Source organism: Gekko japonicus, unplaced genomic scaffold (genome assembly GCF_001447785.1).
Source record: "Gekko japonicus isolate JY-2015 unplaced genomic scaffold, Gekko_japonicus_V1.1 scaffold3994, whole genome shotgun sequence".
NCBI lineage: Eukaryota > Metazoa > Chordata > Lepidosauria > Squamata > Gekkonidae > Gekko > Gekko japonicus.
Window position 1 is genome coordinate 45,909 of NW_015162598.1, and position 22,668 is coordinate 68,576.

The 22,668-nt window shown below is 47.5% G+C and overlaps 1 protein-coding gene across 1 annotated transcript in view; it reads right to left on the bottom strand.

Moving 5' to 3' along the window:
• EMSY (EMSY, BRCA2-interacting transcriptional repressor) overlaps positions 1-9,359 on the bottom strand; it is a 55,239-nt gene extending 45,880 nt beyond the window's left edge. The window contains exons 1-5 of the mRNA XM_015406468.1: positions 9,292-9,359; positions 7,120-7,194; positions 5,010-5,191; positions 3,178-3,330; positions 1,681-1,720 (exon numbers count right to left, since the gene is read on the bottom strand). Of these exons, the coding sequence (XP_015261954.1) occupies positions 1,681-1,720; positions 3,178-3,330; positions 5,010-5,191; positions 7,120-7,194; positions 9,292-9,359 (518 nt within the window). The remainder of the gene's footprint in view (positions 1-1,680; positions 1,721-3,177; positions 3,331-5,009; positions 5,192-7,119; positions 7,195-9,291) is intronic.
• Between the last annotated feature and the right edge of the window lie 13,309 nt (positions 9,360-22,668).

The following is a 22,668-nucleotide window of genomic DNA, read 5'->3' on the forward strand; positions in this document are numbered from 1 at the left end:
AAGAAGAGATTGGATTTATACCCCGCCCTTCACTACCCGAAGGTGTCTCAGAGCGGCTTACAAACTCCTTCCCCTCCCCACAATAGACACCCTGTGAGGCAGGTGGGGCTGAGAGAGCTCTGACAGAAACGGCTCTTTTTCCAAGGACAGCTGTGCCAGAACTACGGCTTGCCCAAGGTCATCCAGCCAGGTGCAAGTGGAGGAGTGGGGAATCAAACCAGGTTCTTCCAGATTAGAGTTTGCACACTTAACCAGTACACCAAACTGGCAATACATCCACCCCCAAGCATTTCTTAGTTACGTGGGAGCCACTGTGGTGCAAAGGTAAAATATAATGGGATATAAGGACTCGGGATCTCCATTCCTACTTGTATCTGACGAAGGGAGCTTTGACTCTCCAAACACACTTAACCAGTACACCAAACTGGCAATACATCCACCCCCAAGCATTTCTTAGTTACGTGGGAGCCACTGTGGTGCAAAGGTAAAATATAATGGGATATAAGGACTCGGGATCTCCATTCCTACTTGTATCTGACGAAGGGAGCTTTGACTCTCCAAACCCTGGAAACCATATTGGTCTCTAAGTTATTTTTATCTGACTGAAGTAGAATAATTCTTCCTTCACCTGAGTCCAATAGCACCCTAAAGATTGACACGATTTAAAGCCCTATATGGTCTGGGGCCTACTTACGTGAGGGACCGCCTTTCCCCGTATGTTCCCCAGAGAGCACTGAGGTCGGGTTCTCAAAATCGCTTCACCCTCTCTGGGCCCAAAGACGCCAGGCTGACCTCTACCAGGAAAAAGACACCCCAAAAAAGAGGGAAGGGGGGAATCTAAACCAACAAAGCACAAACCTCCAAAGGAAGTTTAGAAAACTAATTGAGGGCCAAAAGTTAAAAACATAACTTAGTGTACAAAAGAGTGTTTATTACAAAGACATATAAAAACCTAGTAGGGGGCCAGATAAAGCCTCATAAAATGTACAAAGTTACGGAAACACACAAAAGAGAACAGTGTATGACCTGACGCATTTCGGCTCACAAGGGCCTTCTTCAGAGGTCAAATAGTGCAAAATATAACAAGCAACGGAATCCCTGTAACACATGTAAGGCAATTAGCAATAAATTTAAAAAAACCCAATAAAATAGGACCAAAAGTGGAATGTTCCAATATGGAATTGAATGACACACCAAAAAGTTTCTATTTAGGGCCACAAATATATCTGGCCTTGTGTCGGAAGTTGTTGTATGAACTGGAAGTATTATGTACCTTCCAGTTTAGGTCCTGATTTGCAAATAGAATTGCCTTGTCAGGGACAATGTGCCATCAATATGTAGCATATGAGGCTTTATTTGGGCCCCTACTAGGTTTTTATATGTCTTTGTAATGAACACTCTATTATATGCTTACTTATGTTTTTAACTTTTGGCCCTCAATTAGTTTTCTAAACTTCCTTTGGAGATTTGGCCTCCACCAGGGCCTTCTCGGTAGCGGCCCCATACTGGAGGAATGAGCTCCTGGAAGACATCAGGGCCCTTACAGTTCCGGAGGGCCTGCAAGACAGAGCTCTTCCACCAGGACTTCGATTAGGAGCCGCTTCCAACAACAGAACTGTGGTAAGGCCCTCTATGCTATCAGCGGTAGCCTGCAATAGTTTCTATTAATGGGCTGGTTACCAACTTTGGCTATACTCCTTGGTCTCTATTCCACCATGGCCTTCAAGGATCACCATGCAATGTCATACCGCCACCGGCACTTTATTTGTTCTGTATATGAGTTTATCATAATCCCAACAGAAATCCACGGAACAAATGGAAAATTGTGTAATGACTGCGCTTAAGAAGTTTTTTAACAACAAATATATACTTATAATACAAAAACTGCATAGAAATTACCATAGACAATGTCACAATGTGATAGAGATATTGCTTGTTGTTAACGATGATCCACAGCCTTTTGCCCATTGAGAACTACTGTAAACTCTTGTTCCAATAATGTTATGACACAACAGTGAAATAATGGTCATTACCAATTGAAAAACTGACCAGAGACGTTGCATGCGCTTCATCTATCTTCATCTTCGTTCGGAAGAAGAAATTTGTCGAAACGGTAGAATATTCCGGAGATCATCGTTAACAACAAACAATATCTCTATCACATTGTTACATCGTCTATGTTAATTTATATGCACTTTTTGTATTATAAGTATATATTGGTTGTTAAAAAAATTTCTTAAGCGCAATCATTACACAGTTTTCCATTTGTTCCGTGGATTTTTGTTGGGATTAATTTAGCAACTGTGACCATCACATTAGAGCTATGATTTTATGATGTCTATTATTTGTCTTTTACTGTATTTCAACTTCTCAATGAAAGCTGCCCTGAGCCTGCCTTGGTGGGGAGGGGGGGAAGGAAGGAAGGAAGGAAGGAAGAGAGAAAGAGAGAGAAAGAGAGAGAGAGAGAATGAGAGAAAAAGAGAGAGAGAAAGAGAGAGAATGAGAGAGAAATAGACAGAGAGAGAAAGAGAGAGAGAGAAAGAGAGAGAGAGAGAGAAAAAGAGAGAGAGAGAGAGAAAGAGAGAGAGAGAGAGAGAGAAAGAGAGAAAGAGTGAGAGAAAGAAAGAGAAAGAGAGAAAGAGAGAGACAGCAAGAGAGAGGGAGAAAGAGGGGGAGGGAGAGAAAAGAGTACCTAAAAGTTGCAAGTTCCAACCGTATTCATAATGTATCATTCCTTCTGTTTTATTGAATAACTCAATTTCAAGGTAGTTGGTCTTTGATGTTAGAATATGTTGTTATAATTGTTATTCTGTGAATTATAAATAAAAATTTTAAAAAGTTGCAAGTATTTAGCTGAAGAGGGTGTGAAGAAAGAAAGAAAGAAAGAAAGAAAGAAAGAAGATTTTGGGAGGTATAAGGTTTTGAGAGTCAAAGGTCCTTTCGTCAGATACAAGCGGGAATGGAGATCCCTATCTGACGAAGGGAGCTGCAACTCGCGAAAGCTCAAACCCTGGAAATCCTAAGGCAATACTGGACTCGGACCCCTTGCTCTTCTACCGCAGACACACACGGCTGCCCTCCTCAGACGCCCTTAATACCTAAAATAAAAGCAAGAGCTCATAGAAAGTAGCTCTCTGGACTCTAGCTCGATGCTCTCCTTACGCTCTTTTCACTTACTTTTGACGTAAACGGCACTTCCGCTCGGCAAGACGACGACGTTGGAAGCCGGGCTGGCGGGCCTGGGGGACTTGACCGTGGCGATGCTGCCGCTCGGCACCGGGGTGGATGTCGGGGTGGACGTCGTACTCGTGTAGGAGTAGCACACCACCACTGGGGAGGGAGAGAAAACGCCTGCTGCACCAACAGGGGGGGCGGAACCCTGCATCTGTCCCCTCCCTACATTTGACAGGTTCAAAGTCACAGGTTGACGCTCCGAGATCCTAATGCTTAAAACCTGTTACACCCCGCTGAAATGAACGAGTCTTCCCACTTGTCGAAATCAGAGTGCCACAGAATTGTCAGGGGCACAAAAGGCGCACGGCCTTTGTAACTCTTTGGTACCAGGTGGTGCTCGGCCTCAAGTGAGGGGAAGGCCATCGGGTCGCTCACAAGAGAATATCCTTCTGCTCTCATGCTTGTTAGCAGGGGTCATTTCCTGTGGGAGCGCACAGGAGCGGAGCTCCGGCAGTAAGGAGCCCAGGGAACGGGCAGATGCAACAAGCCCCACCCCCTGCTCCCAGCAGCCCTCAGTCAGAACAAGAAGCAGCCAGGTAAGTTGCAGAGCGACCCCCACCCCACCCCGGCCCACCTTCAGGTACAAGCTCTCCCTCCTCTGTGAGCTAGCAATCCAAGACAGTCCAGTGGCTCCTTTAAGACCAAGTTTTATTCAGGAACAAGCTCTCCCTCCTCTGTGAGGGCAGATCTCCATGTCCCCCCCCCCAATAGCTAGCAATCCAAAACAGTCCAGTGGGTGAGCGGTGGGTGTTGCCTTCTGACACACTTCCGGTGATGTCAGGGGGTGTAGCATATGCAAATAAGTTATGCTAATGAGTTATGCTAATGAGCTCCTGCCCTTCTTTTTCTACGAAATGACCCCTGCTTGTTAACAGCTCTCATCTAGGAAGCCTGATTCGTTTTCTCTCGCCACTAGACACGAGGTGTGAGATGGCTTGGCTCTTCCTATGTTTGGGATTGCTTGACCAATGACTTTCTGACTCGTAGCCAGCAGTGTTCCCTCTAGGCTGAGTAAGTGTGAGCCAGCTCGCAGTTTTTTAGCCTCCGGCTCACACATTTATGTCTCAGCTCAGGAAGGGATGGCCCCAGAGCAAACTAATTGATGCAGTAGCCAAATCGCTCGCTCACAACTTTAATGCCAGTAGCTCACAAAATAGAATTTTTTGCTCACAAGACTCCACAGCTTAGAGGGAACACTGGTAGCCAGCAATGAGGGTATAAGGTGCTTCGTTCTAGCTATGCGTCTCATCTATAGGTCTGGCTAAGTTTCACTGTGCGTGCGTGCGCTCGAGACTGGCCCGTAGGTACAGTGGGGCTATTGGGGGGCTCCATCCCCTTCCTTAAAGGGCCAGCCCCACAAGATTGTGAGAAGGTTTTTAATGAAGAATCAGGGGGCCGTGCACACACAGTCCCCCCCCCCTTCTCAAAAGCATTTAACGGGAAGACGCGGGGGATGGCATGAGCCCCTCTCTCCTTCACCTCCTGCAAGATTTAAAGGGACATCCAGCTGATTGGCAGGCCACGTGCTCCCTGCCGATCAGCTGAAGGGCCTTTTAAGATCTTGCAGGAGGGGAGGGAGAGGGGTGGCTGCAGGCTTGGGGGCGGACTGGAGCTGACATAAAAATAACGGCAGCTCCACCAGGAAACAAGCATGGACGGCTTCAAGAGGGAATTAGATAAGCATATGGAGCAGAGGTCCATCCGTGGCAATTAGCCACAAGGTAATCGAGAGCCCTTTTCTCTCCCCGCTCCCGATCCCCCAACGGCCACCTTACCCTCGCTTTCTTTGCTCCCTGTCTCTGCGGGAGACGGAAGAGACGCGTTGTGCTGGAGAGCGGCGTTGGCGACAGCATTCGCCGTGACGGTAAAAGCCGTTTGGGGAACCAGCCGGGGCATCAGAGGGACCAGCCGCCTCCCTTCGATGGACCACTCCGAAGAGCTGTTTGGCCCGGACATACTATGAAGGAAACACAAAGGTCTGGATTCCATTGGGTCACAGCTTGGAGGCACCGCTGTTCAATTCCTCCTACCTGCTGCAGGCACCAGCTGAAGCAGGCTAAACAATTCAAATAGCTAAGACTCTCCAGGGTCTCAGGCAGAGGTCTTTCACATCACTTACCACCTGGTGCTTTTAACTGGAGATGCCAGGAATTGAACCGGGGACCTTCTGCATGCCAAGTGTAAGTTCTACCATTGAGTCAGCTTAGTCGGCCTAAACATTCAACTAGCTGTGGCTCTCCAGGATCTCAGGCAGAGGTCTTTGACATCATCCACTGCCTGGTCCTTCTAACTGGAGATGCCGGGGACTGAACCTGGGACTTTCTGCCCTGAGCCTGCCTTGGTGGAGAGGGCGGGGTATAAATTAAAGGAATAAATAATTAATAAAATAAATGCCAAGCAGAGGCCACCGAGTCACAGTTCCTGGTTATGGCTCTCCAGGGTCTCAGGCAGAGGTCTTTCACATCCCCTACTGCCTGGTCCTTTTAAATGGAGATGTCGGGGACTGAACCTGGGACTTTCTGCCCTGAGCCTGCCTTGGTGGAGAGGGCGGGGTATAAATTAAAGGAATAAATAATTAATAAAATAAATGCCAAGCAGAGGCCACCGAGTCACAGTTCCTGGTTATGGCTCTCCAGGGTCTCAGGCAGAGGTCTTTCACATCCCCTACTGCCTGGTCCTTTTAAATGGAGATGTCGGGGACTGAACCTGGGACTTTCTGCCCTGAGCCTGCCTTGGTGGAGAGGGCGGGGTATAAATTAAAGGAATAAATAATTAATAAAATAAATGCCAAGCAGAGGCCACCGAGTCACAGTTCCTGGTTATGGCTCTCCAGGGTCTCAGGCAGAGGTCTTTCACATCCCCTACTGCCTGGTCCTTTTAAATGGAGATGTCGGGGACTGAACCTGGGACTTTCTGCCCTGAGCCTGCCTTGGTGGAGAGGGCGGGGTATAAATTAAAGGAATAAATAATTAATAAAATAAATGCCAAGCAGAGGCCACCGAGTCACAGTTCCTGGTTATGGCTCTCCAGGGTCTCAGGCAGAGGTCTTTCACATCCCCTACTGCCTGGTCCTTTTAAATGGAGATGTCGGGGACTGAACCTGGGACTTTCTGCCCTGAGCCTGCCTTGGTGGAGAGGGCGGGGTATAAATTAAAGGAATAAATAATTAATAAAATAAATGCCAAGCAGAGGCCACCGAGTCACAGTTCCTGTCTATGGCTCTCCAGGGTCTCAGGCAGAGATCTTTCCCATCACCTCCTGCCTGGTCCTTCTAACTGGAGATTCTGGGGATTGAACCTGGGACCTTCTGAGTGCCACGTGGAAGTTCTACCTCTGAACCAGCTTAGGTAGACTAAACATTCAATAGCTCAGGCTCTCCAGGGTCTCAGGCAGAGGTCTTTCACATCACCTACCACTTGGGAGCTTTTAACTGGAGATCGCAGGGACTGAACCTGGGACCTTCTGCATGCCCTGCGGAAGCTCTAACCACGGAGCCATGGCTCCTCCCAAACATTTGGGACAATTGCCAGTAATCTTGGCTAAGTACACCTTCCTTGCTCCAGATACCATGGGAAGTATTACTTCCAAAGAATCATGGATCTTTGCAACACGGTGAACACTTTTTGATCTTTCACCACTGGTGGGGGTGAGTATGCCTTTTACAGTTCTCATCTTGGGGCAATGATGCCACTCTGCTAGAAAGCGCTTGGACATCTGTTTGTGCCCCTGTGTTAAAGATCTGTCGCCAAACCTGGCTGTTTTTAAGAGCTGCTGAGTTGGCCACACTCTGAAGCATAAGACATCAGACAAGAAAACAAATACACGTTGCAACATGAGCAGGAAGTCCAGACTGAAAGATTTTTTTAACGGGGACCCCCTTCTTACTTATGCGCAATGGTTGTCAATCGCTCATCGTTTACCGCCCTCCGGACTTCGGCTCGATGCCTTTCCGTTGAAATGCTGCCGGGAGAATCAACAGAGGTCGAAAAAGTTATCCGACAGTAGATTCTTTAGTTTTTTTATTACCTCAATTTACAAAACAAAAACAAAATGCAGACTAGAAACGACAATCGTCCAAATAATACATAGAACACGGCTAGGTAAATAGATACATATAGCCTTCTACAATGACCAACTACCACCATCTACTATATACAAATCATAGCTTAAACAAACTACAGTAATAAACATAAACTAAAGGTAAGTAAAAGAAAAAAGGTTCCCCTTGCTCGAAAGCCAGTCAAATCTGACTCTAGGGGGCGGTGCTCATCCCCGCTTCCAAGCCGAAGAGCCAGCACTCTCCGAAGACTTCTCCGTGGTCATGTGGCCGGCATGACTAAAGGCTGAGGCGCACGGAACGCTGCTACCTTCCCACCGAAGTGGTACCTATTTATCTACCTGCACTTTCTTGCTTTCGAACGGCTAGGTTGGCAGGAGCTGGGGCCAGAGACGGGAGCTCACTCCGTCATGCGGCACTCGGGTCTTGAACTGCCGAACTACTGACCTTCCGGTCTGCAGTTAAGTGTCTTAACCTCTGAGCCACCACGGCCCCTAAACAGAAACTAGAATATATATCATAGAATATATATACTTATTAGAGTTTATATTTACTCTTGATTTTTCACCTCTATTTAAGTATCTTTATTCTATCACAGCTTTCTTCTAATGTCTAATATTTTAATATAACAGATATAATACAACAAGCATAGCGAGCATATATAACCTCTTCCCTTTTTCCAACAGCAAACTCTTGAGAGGTGGTATGTTAAGAACCTCAGAAGAGGCCTGCTGGATCAGACCAGTGAGGGTCCATCTAGTCCAGCCTTCTGTCTCACACAGGGGCCAACTAGTTCCTCTGGAGGGCCAACAAGAGGACATAGAGGCCGAGGCCTTCCCCTGATAAGAACCTCAGAAGAGCCCTGCTGGATCAGACCAGTGAGGGTCCATCTAGTCCAGCCTCCTGTCAAACACAGTAGCCAACCAATTCCTCTGGAGGGCCAACCATAGGGCAGAGAGGCCGAGGCCTTCCCCTGATCAGAACATAAGAAGAGCCCTGCTGGATCAGACCAGTGAGGGTCCCTCTAGTCCAGCCTCCTGTCTCACACAGGGGCCAACCAGGTCCTCTGGAGGGCCAACAACAGGGCAGAGAGGCTGAGACCTTCCCTTGATAAGAACCTCAGAAGAGCCCTGCTGGATCAGACCAGTGAGGGTCCATCTAGTCCAGCCTCCTGTCTCACACAGGGGCCAACTAGTTCCTCTGGAGGGCCAACAACAGGGCATAGAGACCGAGGCCTTCCCGTGAAGTTGCCTCCTAGCTCTGGGATTCAGAGGATTACTGTCTCTGAACATGGAGTTCCCGCTCAGTCACCTTGGCTAGTAACTACTGATAGACTTATCCACCAGGAATCTACCTAATCCCCTTTTAAAGCCGTTTGTTTCTATGGCCATCACTACATCTTCTGGCAACAAGTTCCACATTTCAATCCCTCTCTGTGTAAAGTGGCATTTCCTTTTGCCCGACCGGAACCCACTGCCCATCGGCTTCACTGGATGCCCTGGAGTTCCAGTATTTTGGGAGAGGGAGAAAAAGTTCTCTTTGTCAAGTCTCTGCATGCATAATTTTATAAACCTCTTTCACGTGTGTGTCCCCCACCCCCACCCCGCCGGCTGTTATTTCTACTCATCCACCCTTGGAGGTGAAGGAAGCGGCCAACTCCTCCTATTGGTCAAAACAGCATCATGTGGTGTCAAGCATCAGTTTCGTTTCACATCGTTCCACTTCACTGCTGGCCACAGATATGGGGGGGAAAGAGAATTCCTGAGGAGAGCGCATGGGTGTTTTGAGTGAATGCTTTTAGAAGCCATAACTTTCCTCAACCTGCGCCCCACAGCGAGTTCTCATGAGAACCGGCCTTGGCAGTCTTCTTTACCAGGCTAGGATGTAGCTAAGGCACCGTATATCTGTCAGGGTTGCCATAGTTACCGTAGGGGCTGACTGGCGACAGGGTTGCCATAGTTACCGTAGGGGCTGACTGGCGACAGGGTTGCCAGAGTTACCGTAGGGGCTGACTGGCGACCGGGTTGCCATAGTTACCGTAGGGGCTGACTAGCGACCGGGTTGCCATAGTTACAGTAGGGGCTGACTGGCGACCGGGTTGCCATAGTTACTGTAGGGGCTGACTGGTGACGTGCACGAGAGGTGTGGGGTGTATTGTGTATTAGCTATAATAGAGGCTTTGGCGCACCTTTTTCCAGTTCTGACACGGAATGTCTTTCCTGGAATAAGCATATCTCTAATAGACTACACCTGCTAAAGTGTGTTGTGGAGAGTGTCTTAACTGGGAGACCTGACATGTGGGACGCTGAACTTTCCTTGGTCTCGGGTTGGTCACAGCCCTGCATAAGAGAGGGGAAAGCCAACCTACAGCGCAGCAACTGTTCAAAACCAGAGGTAGACCTGGGCCTTCTTAAAACACTGTAACTGGGTTCCACACATGCTGTGTTCTGACTAGAGATGTGAAGGCCCGGAAAAAAAACAGAAAGATTCAGAAAAAAACCGTTTCCCCCCCGTTTTTTTCCTGAAGCCTTTTTTGGTTTTTTTCTGAAAAATTGGAAAAATTGAAAAAACAAAAGAAAAAAAAATGATTATGGAACGTTTTATTTTAACATGATGAATAAAATATTTTAAGACAAGGTGTTCAAATATTTTCCAAATCATTTCTAATATATATACGTATGGTATCAGATTGTTCTAATTTCCGTGCACTGAGGACAAGCAAGTCCTAGGTTACAAACTGAACTCTCCAATGCAAGAACAAGATGCATTTCTTCCTTTAGGAGGTGCTATTGTCAGAAGAAAAGAAAAAGGTTTCAGTTTTGTTTTTGCATGTGGCTGGGTATTCTGTTTGTAATAACTGTTTGGACACACTATTTTTAATAGGCTAGTTGCGATCATTTCATGCCAAGTAAAAATGTCCATAGTCATATCTTATTTTCCTAAAGTAACAGAATGACTTTCAATCTGGAAAAGACAAAAGAAATGCTAATGTGGCATTTTTTTCTCCAATTTTTCCGAAAATTTCCATTTCCCCCCGAGCGTCAAAATTTCTGGAAATTTTACATCTCTAGTTCTGACCGCAGCTCCGCTCACTTCCCCCATGTTTGCGCAAGGGCCCGCTGAAAGGCAGTGCTCGTGTGCAAGTGGAACTCACGGCGACAGAGGAAAACATGCTGCGCTGCGGCAAGAGCGATGCGCGTGCAGAACACGGCTGTAAGATCCAAGCCTGGGTTGTCACAGGTGGTGCCCCAGGTCTGTCAGCCAACTGAAAACTGTCAATCGCTAACCAGTTCTTGATTCCACGTAGAGAGCACGGCGTTATTTCTCGCAGGTGTCTTGCTGCAATACTGAACTGCGATACTGAAGGCGCCATAAGCAACGCTCCCTCTAAGCTGTGGAGTCTTGTGAGCAAACATGCCTCTTTGTGAACTACTGGCAATAAATTTGTGAGTGAGTGATTCGGCTACGGCAAAAAAATCAGTTTGCTTTGGAACCAGGCTTCCAAAAATGTGTGAGCCGGAAGCTGAAAAACTGTGAGCTACCTCACACTAAGCTTAGAGGAAACACTGACTGTAAAGTAGCGTATCATTCAACTAAAGCGGCAACTCTGCACTGAAAGGGAATGTCGCGCTTCGCATTTCCCTTTTCATTCCAGAAGCCCAGCGAGAGACCAGCCTCAGACACTAGACACCAGTTTGGTGTAGTGGTTTCCTAACTACTACACCAAACTGGCTCCCATTAACCAGACAGGAGAGGACAACATATACCAGAGACTGGCCACTGACAACTTTATTGTCACTCAGATCTGGAGTAGCAGCAAACTTCTTCCAAGGGTATGGACGAGGTGGAAGCCAAACAGATGCAACATGTTTCTCCTATTAACGGCACTCCTGCAATTGAGGCCACGGCATTCACTACCCTACTTTCATTTGTAAGTTAGCACCTCCCCTCCCCCCCCAGATATGCCTCTGTGTTGATAAGTCTGCAGTCAGCTTTTGTAAGGTGGACAAGAACCAACTTCTGTAAAGTGTTTCCACTTAGGCACTGGGAGGCAACTCCTACTCACCACAAAGGAATGGCTACTTAGCAAGTCTCGTCTACGGTGTGCCCTTGAATTGTTTCAAAGATTACAAAGCAGATGTTCCAAGTGAGGCAGGTGCCCCTGAGTTGAAAGATGCATGAGCCAAATGTTTATGGGAGCAGACATTACTGTAGTCACCAAAATAAGGACTGGAATGCCGCACTGTCACAGTACCACATTTCCTTGGCATCCCTGGGTAAGGTGCCAACATGATTTCTACCCAAACCATAAATTGAAAATCGAGAGGGGGGGGGATGGGGCTTCACCAGGAAGAAATTTAAAAACCCACTCCCTGTCATTCATCACCGCCTGGAAAAGTATTAGTTGTCTTTAATTAGTCACCTTATCTGAATTTCTCTCATAACTGTGGTTTCAGAGGGTAGTTGGGCTGGTCTGCAGTAGAAAAACAAGACCCGAGTCCAGTAGCAGAGACCAACAAGATCCCTTTGAAGAAGTGGGCTTGCACACGAAAACTTATACCTTGACCAAAACTCTGTCGGTGGTCTTAAAGGTGCCGCTTCGGACCAACATGGCTACCCACCTGAAAACTTTTCGGGTATAAGATTTTGAGAGTCGAAGCTCTTAAAAATGGGAGGGAAGGGAGGTTTTGACTCTCGGAATCTTAATCCCCTGAAAATATTGCTGGTCCCTCAAGTGCTAGTGAAAGGTAAAGGTAAAGTTTCCATTGCTTGATAGCTTGTCAAATCCGACTCCAGGAATGCAGAACTCATCTCTGTTTCCAAGCCAAAGAGCCAGCATTGCCCAAAGACGTTTCCGTGGTCATGTGGCCAGCATGACTAAACGCCGAGGTGCGCAGAACGCTGTTACCTTCCCACCGAAGCGGTACCTATGGTACCTATTTATCTACTTGCAATTTCTTGCTTTCGAACTGCTAGGTTGGCAGGAGCTGAGGCCAGAGACGGGAGCTCACTCCGTCATGCGTCACTCGGGTCTTGAACTGCCAAACTACCGACCTTCCAGTCTGCAGCTCGCTTTTTTCAAGTCTCATTTACGTTTTTCAACCAAGAGAAAGTTATATCTTAAATGGTCTTCTAGACATTCCTTCCCATTGTCCTTACTGACTGACCTCATTTTGCAAGGTCCAATATCCCATTATCGCAAAACTCTTAAGGACAAAAAAGGATGGAACAATATCTTACTGCCGCCCCAAATGCCAATATTTTTATTTAGATATTTATAACTACGCTTCGCTCCCCAACGGGAACCAAAGGCAGTTCACAACATAATTCGCCCGCCTCCATTTCAATCTCATAACAAGCACACCATGAGGGAGGTTAGGTAGAGAGAGGGTGACTGTCCTAAGGCCACCCAGTGAGCTTCCATGGCAGAGTGAGGATTCAAACCCAGGTCTTTGAAATCCTACTCCAACACTCTAGCTGCTACAGCACGCTGGACTGTAGAAGAGGAGAAGAAGAGATTGGATCTATACCCCACCCTTCACTACCCTCGAAGTCTCAGAGCGGCTTACAGTCTCCTTTCCCTTCCCCTCCACACAACAGACACCCTGTGAGGTAGGTGGGGCTGAGAGAGCTCTTTCGAGGACTGCTCTTGAGAGAACAGCTCCGAGAGAACTTGTGACTGACCCAAGGTCACACCAGCAGCTCCATATGAAGGTGTGAGGAATGAAACCCGGCTCTCCCGGATTAGAGTCCGCGCTCCTAACCACTGCACCAAACTGTCTGTTTCTGTTTTATACACTTTCTGTTTTATACCTTAATTCCATAACAACAAAATATATTCTGCTTTCAGAAACATCCCACTCGGTGTGGAGTTTTGCTGTTTTAGCTTTTTAACCGGAGACGCTGATGGGAGGAAGTTGGTGAAAAGGGACCTGGGGGGCCATCTCGCTACACAAACAGGCTCGATAAAAAGGGCCTTCAGTCAAAAGGCAATACCACCACCCCTCCCCCAGTCACACGCGCAGCACTAATGACAGCTGACATTTCACAAAATGGGGAAGGGAATTGGATGGGGGGGCGTGGCTTCTCCCGAACGGAACAACAAATGAGAAAAAAGAAGCAAATATTGATTTTTTTGAAGGAATCAGAGCAGACGAGAATGGATTTAAAACTTTACTACACTGCACGGTCCTGCCAACCACAAGGGTTCCAAATTACCCGCTAGGCCTGAGGAGGCCATAGTAATTGAAGCCAGACGATTCAGAACTCCGTCCTGAACACGCTTATTTGGAACCCTAGATGCCACTGGTTTCAATGAAATCCGTTTCCAAGAGCACACGCAGAAGGTTTGCAGCGACAGTTTGATTCTGTTCGCACCCTAAGCTCTGCATGTATACCGCAGCCCTATCTGGACCAGTACTCCCTCTAAGCTGAGTTAGCGTGAGCTAGCTGACATTTTTTAGCCTCCAGCTCACACATTTTTGTCTTCGCCCAGGAAGGATGGCCCCAGAACAAGCTAATTCATGCAGTAGCCAAATTGCTTGCTCACAACTTTAATGCCAGTAGCTCACAGAGTAGAATTATTGCTCACAAAACTCCACACCTTAGAGGGAGCACTAGTCTGGACACTGCTAGTGGTTATTAAGAACATGAGCTCTGGACCGGAAAGTTCTTAGATCAAACCTCGGCTCAGCCAGTTCAATTCACTAGATTGCCTATGGCAGGCCTCTTTTCCCCGTCTGTAATAGCTGGATAATACTTCAGACCTCTCTTAACAGACCTGTCAAGATTTCTGAAAAGGGGCTGTGTGTGTGTATGTGTGCGCATGCGCGCATGCATGCATGTGTGTAAGACTTGCATCATCTTCAATGACTAACAGATTTGCTGAAGCAAAAAGCTTCACGGGAAGCCACAAAGCTTTATGCTTCAACAAACCTACTTTTCTTTAAGATGCAACACGACTCTCTTTTTTTGGTGCAAAACATAGCTACTGCACATGAATTTGAGGAAGTAAGTAAAATGATATGGATACTCAGGGATTGGCACTCATGTTTTTCTTCAAAGCTATAAGAACAGAAGAGATCTGCTGGATCAGACCGGTGGTCCATCGAGTCCAGCATTCTGTCTCACCCAGTGGCCAACCAGTTCCTCTGCAGGTCCAATAATGGGGCATAAAGACCAAGGACTTCATAAGAACATATGAAGACATGCAGCCAGTTCCTCTGGAGGTCCAACAACAAGACATAGAGGCCAAGGCCTAGATCAGACCAGGGGTCTATCCAGCATCCTGTCTCACACAGGGGCCAAGCAGTTCCTCTGGAGGTCCAACAACAGGGCACAGAGGCCGAGGCCTTCCCCTGAGGTTGCCTCCTGGCTCTGGGAGTCAGAGGATTAGTGCCTCTGAATGTGGAGGTTCCCCTCAATTATCGCGGCTAGTAGCCACTGACAGACCTATCCTCCATGAATCTCTCTCATCCCCTTTGAAAGCTGTTTATTCTCATGGCCATCACTACATCCTCTGGCAGCAGATTCCACATTTTAAGCACTATCTGTTTAAAGCAGTCTTTCCTTTTGTCCGTCCTTCTGCCTGCAAAGCTCAGAGAGGAAGGGTTTGTGAAGCGCTCTGAGACTCCAAGTGAAGGGCGGGATATAAATCCAATCACTTCTTCCTAATTTTTTTCAGATATCACTAAAAATCAGCAGAATCGACAGCCCCCCCAACAACTATGTACGACAAATTTACACCACAAGTCATGCGGTAGCATGATAGACTCTAAAACACATTTAATGTGAAAAATGTGGCGACAACTTTCAAGAGCAGCCCCATGATACAGTCAGCATCGCTCTCAGCTTAATAACAGTAAAACCCATCTAAGGTGAACCAGCAGCTTCGTGGCTGACTGAACTGGGATCAGAAGAAGAAAAAGAGGAGGAGGAGGAGGAGATTGGATTTATACCCCGCCCTCCACTCGGAGTCTCAAAGCGGCTTACCAACTCCTTTCCCTTCCTATCCCCACAACAAACACCCAGTGAGGTAGGTGGGGCTGAGAGAGCTCTGACAGAAACGACCCTTTCAAGGACAGCTCTGACAGAACTATGGCTTGCCCAAGGTCATCCAGCAGCTGCATGTGGAGGAGTGGGGAATCAAACCCGGTTCTCCCAGATTAGAGTCGGCGCACTTAACCACGACACCAAACTGGCAAACTTGGATCACTCAGCTTCAAGACTCCTTCAGCTAGAGGAGTTCTTTGCTTCAACAGTCTCATTTTTTAAAAAAATAAAATAAATCCAACAATGTGTTAATTGCATGCCACCACAGATAATCAAATCTACTGGAAAATGAAGAATAAGATGTGCAAAGCTCTTATAAGACTTAAATGTGCAACGAACACTTATAATTGCATTGCTTAGTAATACAGAGTAAACACTGCCCGTTCAGCCACGGCATGGCTTTCCCTCCTCCTTCACTATTTCACCGCCAATCTGGGTCCCTTCACATACCACGCATCCTACACAGTCCAGTTTGACAGCTCATTCTCACTTAGACAGGACTGTAAATACTTGATCCGGTTTGCGGCACTTCACCCATCTTAAGTATTGGCTTCCCTAGTCGAGCTCTCTTCGCCTGCTTGTGTAAGCAGAGTACGAAATTGGCAGTTACTGCACTCTAAAAAAGAAATCCAAGTTTCTCAATCCCATATTTAGAGTGGAAGATTCAACCGTGCAAGACAAAAAGTATCTCATACACACTCACCTCATAACAGTTATCACAGGAGTGAAAGTAGTCCTTACTGAGCCTTCAAGGCGCCAGTCCTTCTTACCGCATAAGCCAAGGGTTGCTCTTTTCTCTGTATCTCAAATACACAAATCAGTGGGTTTCAGATCAATCAAGCCTGACCTCTCCCCAGAAGCTAAAATGACTAAACTGAGGCCACGGCTGAGGGGTGACATGATCGAGGTTTATAAGATTCTGCATGGGACAGAGCAGGCAGAGAAAGAAGTCCTTTTCTCCCTTTCTCACAAGACAAGAACTCGTGGGCACTCCATGAAATTGCTGAGCGGTCGGGTTAGAACGGATAAAAGGAAGCAGAAGACCAGGGCCCTGCGGGATCTTTTACAGTTCCGCAGGGCCTGCAAGACGGAGCTCTTCCACCAGGCCTTCGACTAGGAACCGCCCCCACTATTACTATTAACAAGCCCGGCCCTCAACTCTAACATCTGGCTCATTCCATTGAGTGACCCAGGACGACACAGAGCTGGAATTCAGCTGTTGGAGACATCTGTAGCACATGGCACTGTAAGGATAACGAATAGCACCTTATGATTTTACTTGTTTAGTACTGTTTTAAATGGCTTTATTGGCAACTGGTGCCACTACTGTAAGCCGCCCTGAGCCCGCTCATAGAGAGGGTGGGGTATAAATTGAATACATAAACAAACACATATAATAATAATAATTCACTGCCACAGGAGATGATGGCGGCTACAAACAGTGGCTCTTAGCTACAAGTTATAGATAGGAACTCTCGGGCAAGGGATGCTCTGTATTTGTGGTGCTTGCAGGGGGGGGCAACAGTGGGAGGGTTCCTAGTGTCCTGGCCCCACTGCTGGACCTCCTGATGGCCCCTGGTATTTTTGGACACTGTGTGACACTGAGTGTTGGACTGGATGGGCCTTTGGCCTGATCCAACATTGGTGTCTCTTATGTTCTTCTATGGAGCAGGGGTCCATCCATGGCTATTAGCCACAAGGTAGAGATAGGAACTCTCAGTCTGGGGCAAGGGATGCTCTGTATTCTTGGTGCTTGGGGGGGCAACAGTGGGAGGGCTTCTAGTGTCCCGGCCCCACTGCTGGACCTCCTGATGGCACCTGGTGTTTTTGGCCACTGTGTGACACAGAGTGGTAGACTGGATGGGCCTTTGGCCTGATCCAACATTGGCTTCTCTTATGTTCTACACTTATGTTCTTCGTGTTTTGGTCACATTATGAGAAGACAGGAGTCACTGGAAAACACAACAATCGTACTAGGAAAGGAAGCAAGAAAAGAAGACCCAACAGGAGATGGACTGACTCAATTACGGGCCTCAGTTTGCAAGACCTGAGCAAGGCTGTGAACGACAGGAGGTTCTGGAGGTCATTAATTCAGAGGGTTCTCATGCTTTAGCAGCAACTTGATGGCAATTAACACACGCACACAAAGACAAAAATACTTCTGGGTCCAGAACCACACTTGCTCACTCCAATCTACCGCCCTGCCTCATATATTTCCTTTTATTCTCCCATGGGCCCTCAGCACTCAGACAGGTTGGAGGGACTGTAGCTTAGTGGAAGAGCCTCAGCTTAGCATGCAGAAGATCCCAGGCTCAATCCCCAGCATCTCCAGTTAAAAAGGGACCGGGCAGTAGAAGATGAAGAAGAAGAGATTGGATTTATCCCCCGCCCTTCACTACCCGAAGGAGTCTCAGAGCGGTTTACAAACTCCTTTCCCTTCCCCTCCCCACAACAGACACCCTGTGAGGTAGGCGGGGCTGAGAGAGCTCTGACAGAAACTGCCCCTTTTCAAGAATAGCTGTGCCAGAACTACGGCTTGCCCAAGGTCATCCAGCCAGGGGCAAGTGGAGGAGTGGGGAATCCAACCCGGTTCTCCCAGATTAGAGTCCGCGCACTTAACCACTACACCAAACTGGTATGAAAGACCCTCAGCCTGAGACCCTGGAGAGCTGCTGCCAGTCTAAGCAAGGAATCCTGACTTTGATGGACAGATGGTCTGAATCAGTATGAGGCAGCTTCACGTGTGTTCGGACACGTGCCTTTGTGCGGGAGCCATGTGATCCAGAGAGACCAACCCTCCCACTTTATTTTATCCTGAACCTTAGGGACTTTTCAAGAACAATATCGCAGACACATCTCCAACTGACCTTTATTATGCTTCTGAAATGATACAGCATCTTGTGCACCAGCCTCGGAAGAAGACTGATTCTGCTTCCTGAAGCCAAGCCAGCAACATGCGTAACAGCAACATTTTCTCACTTCCCATCTCTTATTACCTTTGCTTCCCCTTCTTTTAAGCCCTCCCCTCTCGCTCAAAATTTAGACTGAATGCTCTGTGGGGCAGGGCCTGTTTCATGTTTATGTGACTCTGTGTGTGAAGTCAAGTAGGCCAAGAGTGCTCCATAAAGTCACCACCGGAAGATCAAGAAATGTAAAGCTTGCCATTGTGCCTCCACAGCAGCAAAGGTTCTTTAGCTTATGTTACTTTGCACAATACTCCAGTATGCAGGTGGCACTGAACAATAACAACAAGATAATAATGGCAATATTACAACCATGTCCACATTTGCAGTGAGCCATTCTGAACATAAGAGAAGCCAATGCTGGATCAGGCCAATGGCCCATCCAGTCCAACACTCTGTCACACAGTGGCCAAAAATACCAGGGGCCATCAGGAGGTCCACCATTGGGGCCAGGACACTAGAAGCCCTCCCACTGTTGCCCCCCCCCCAAGCACCAAGAACACAGAGCATCCCTTGCCCCAGACTGAGAGTTCCTCCTTATTCCTTGTGGCTAATAGCCACTGATGGACTTCTGCTCCAGATGCTTATCTAATTCCCTCTTGAAGCCGTCCATGCTTGTAGCCGCTACCACCTCCTGTAGCAGTGAATTCCATGTGTTAATCACTCTTTGGGTGAAGAAGTACTTCCTTTTCTCTGTTCTAACCCGACTGCTCAGCAATTTCATTCTGCTACCTCAGAACCAAAATATATTCACTTATGTTAATCTGCATAATGTTAAATTATGGAGATGATGCTGAATTAATGTCAACCACGTCCAAATCGGCAGGGAGCCATTCCACTTCCACAGTTTCTTCGCTTATGCTACTCTGCATAATACTTCAAGTATGCAGACAGCACTGAACAACAAACAATAATGCTAATATTAGAACCACATCCAAATCTGCAGTGAGCTATTCTGGCTTCATAGGACAAAATTTCCTTTGCTTATGTTAATCAGCATAGTACTGAAGTACGCCAATGGCTACAACCACCACCGTGTAACAACAACACCCAAATCTTCAGTGGACCATTTTGCTGTCACAGGACCAAAGTTTCTTTGCTTCGGTTACTCTGGATAATAGTAAAGTGTGGAGACAGCACTAAATTAACAACTGCAGTCATGTCCAAATCTGCAGCGAGCCATTGTGCTTCTGCAGGACTGACGTTTCTTTGCTTATGTTACTCTGCACAATACTCCACTATTCAGATGGCACCAAGCAACCACCACCACCACATCCAAATCTGCAGGAAGCCATTCTGCTTTTATAGGAAGAAGAAAAAGCAGAGATTGGAGTTATACCCTGCCATTCACTATCCGAAGGAGTCTCAGAGCAGCTCCCATGCCCCTAACCACTACACCAAACTGGTATCTTCACTTAAGTTACTCTGGAAGATATTAAAGTATGGAGATAGCACTACATTACCAACCACCACCATCTTCAAAATCTGCAGTGAACCATTCTGCTTTCAGAAGAACAAAGTTTCTTTACTTATGTTACTCTCCAGTATGCAGACTGCAAGAAACAAATACTACCACCACATCCAAACCTGCAGTGAGCCATTCTGTTTTTACAGGGCCAAAGCTTCTTTGCTTAAGGATGGCGAAAACCAAGGCTGGCTGTGGGGAGCTCCAAGAGGACCTCCACAAACTGTTTGAATGGGTGACAATGTGGCCAATGAAGTTCAGTGTTGCTAAGTGTCAGGTGATGCGCACTGGGACAAAAACCCCCCCCCCCCAACTTCAACTATAGGCTAATGAGCTCTGAGCTCACTGAGACTGGGATGGAAGAAGATCTCGGGGTCGTAGTGGAGAGTTTAATGAAAGTGTCGACCTCGTGTGCTGCAGCGGTAAAAAGGGCAAACTCTAAATTAGGGATTCTAGCAAAGGGACCGAGAATAAAATAGCTGATATGATAATGACCCCGTGTAGATCTACAGTGTGGCCTCGTTTGGAACACTGTGGACAGTTCTCGTCACCCGTATCTCAAAAAGGACATCGCAGAGCTGGAAAAAGTACAGAGGAGGGCGACCGAGATGATTTGGGTGTTGGAGCACCTTGCCTGTGAGGAAAGGTTGAAGAGTCCGGGACTTCTCAGTTTAGAAAATAGATTTATAAAATTATGCATGAGGTAGAGACAGTTGCCCGAGAGAACTTTTTCTCCCTCTCCCAAAAGACTAGAAGTTGAGGGCATCCGATGAAGCTGATCGACAGTAAATTCAGGACGGACAAAAGGAAATGCACTTTACAAAGAGAGCGATAAAACTGTGGAATTCGCTGCCAGAGGATATAGTGATGGATACGGATATAAAGAGCCTGAAAATGGGATTAGATAGATTCATGGAGGAGAAGTCTATCAGTGGCTATGAGCTATGGTGACTAAGGGGAACCTCCACATTCAGATGCACTAACCCTTTGAATCCTACAGCCAGGAGGCAACATCAGGCAGGTGAAGTTCTTGGCCTCTATGCCCTGTTGTTGGCCCTCCAGAGGAACTGGTTGGTCACTGGGTGAGACAGGAGGCTGGACTAGGTCGACCCATTGGTCCAATCCAGAACAGCTCTTCTTATGTTATGTTACTCTGCACAATACCCCAGTAAGCCGATTGCAACAAACAACCATCAGCATCACATCCAAACCTGCAGTGAGCCATTCTGTTTTCACAGGGCCAACGCTTCTTTGCCTGTGTTCCTCTGCACGCTACTCCAGTATGCAGTTAGCACTGAACCATAACCACCTTGTCCAAATCTGCAGCCAGCCATTCCGCTTCTGCCCAGAACAAAGTTGCTTTCCTCTTGTTACTCCATGATGCTGATCACGACCACCCCTGAGCCATTTTCAGGGAACCAAAGTTCTCTGGGGGATATCTGTCTGCCCAGTGTGCAGATGGCAACCACCACCCCATGCCCAAGTCTGCAGCGAGCCATTTTCAAGGAACCAAAGTTCTTTGATGGATGTCATTCTGAACACAGCGCAACCAGCCCCATCCCAAACCTGCAGTGAGACGTTTTCAGGGCACCAAAGTCCTTCCCCGTATGTCACCCTGCCCAATACTCCAGAGCCTGCAGGCGGCAACCTCCACCACACCCCACTCTGCAGCCAGCCCTCCGGCAACAGAGGGGAAAACTCTTCCCCAGTGATTTTAACATGACATCACCAACCGCGGGTTCCCACCCAAGTATTTCCCCCTTTGCACCTGAAGCAGCAGGTGTCAGCCTTCCCAAACTTTCCCCCTCTGCCTCTTCCAACACTGGCATATCCCCTCTTTTTGTGGGGGGGCACCCTTCAAAAACGACTGGGGTTTTTTGGCACTGCAGTGTTCCCTCTAAGCCGAATTAGTGTGAGCCAGCTCACAGTTCTTTAGCCTCCGGCGCACCCATTTTCTGTCTCAGCTCAGGAAGGGATGGCTCCAGAGCAAACTAATTTATGCAGTAGCCAAATCGCTCGCTCACAACTTTAATGCCAGCAGCTCACAAAGTAGGAATTTTGGCTCACTAGACTCCAACAGCTTAGAGGTAGCACTGAGGCCAGTGTTCCCTCTAAGCCGAGTTAGTGTGAGCCAGCTCACAATTCTTTAGACTCCGGCTCACCCATTTTCTGTCTCAGCTCAGGAAGGGACGGTTCCAGAGCAAACTAATTTACGCAGTAGCCAAATCGCTCACTCACAGCTTTAGTGCCAGCAAGCTCACAAAGTAGAATCTTGGCTCACAAGACCCCGCAGCTTAGAGAAGGCATTGAAATTTCAGCCGCATCGAGCCTCAAGCACTGGTCAGCTGCCCCAAAAGGCCCCCAGAAGGAACCTGGACTCCTCTGCTCAGGTTCAGTGTTCCTCTAAGCTGAGTGAACGTGAGCTAGCTCACAGTTATTTAGACTCCGGCTCACGGATTTTTGCCTTAGCTCAGGAAGGGATGGCTCCAGAGCAAACTAATTTATGCAGTACCCAAATCGCTCACTCACAACTTTAATGCCAGCAGCTCACAAAGTAGAATCTTGGCTCACAAGACCCCGCAGCTTAAAGAAGGCATTGAAATTTCAGCCACATCGAGCCTCAAGCACTGGTCAGCTGCCCCAAAAGGCCCCCAGAAGGAACCTGGACTCCTCTGCTCAGGTTCAGTGTTCCTCTAAGCTGAGTGAACGTGAGCTAGCTCACAGTTGTTTAGACTCCGGCTCACGGATTTTTGCCTTAGCTCAGGAAGGGATGGCTCCAGAGCAAACTAATTTATGCAGCAGCCAAATCGGCTCACTCATAACTTTCATGCCAGCAGCTCACAAAGTAGAACGTTTGTTCACAAGACTCCACAGCTTAGAGAGACGGCATTGAGACC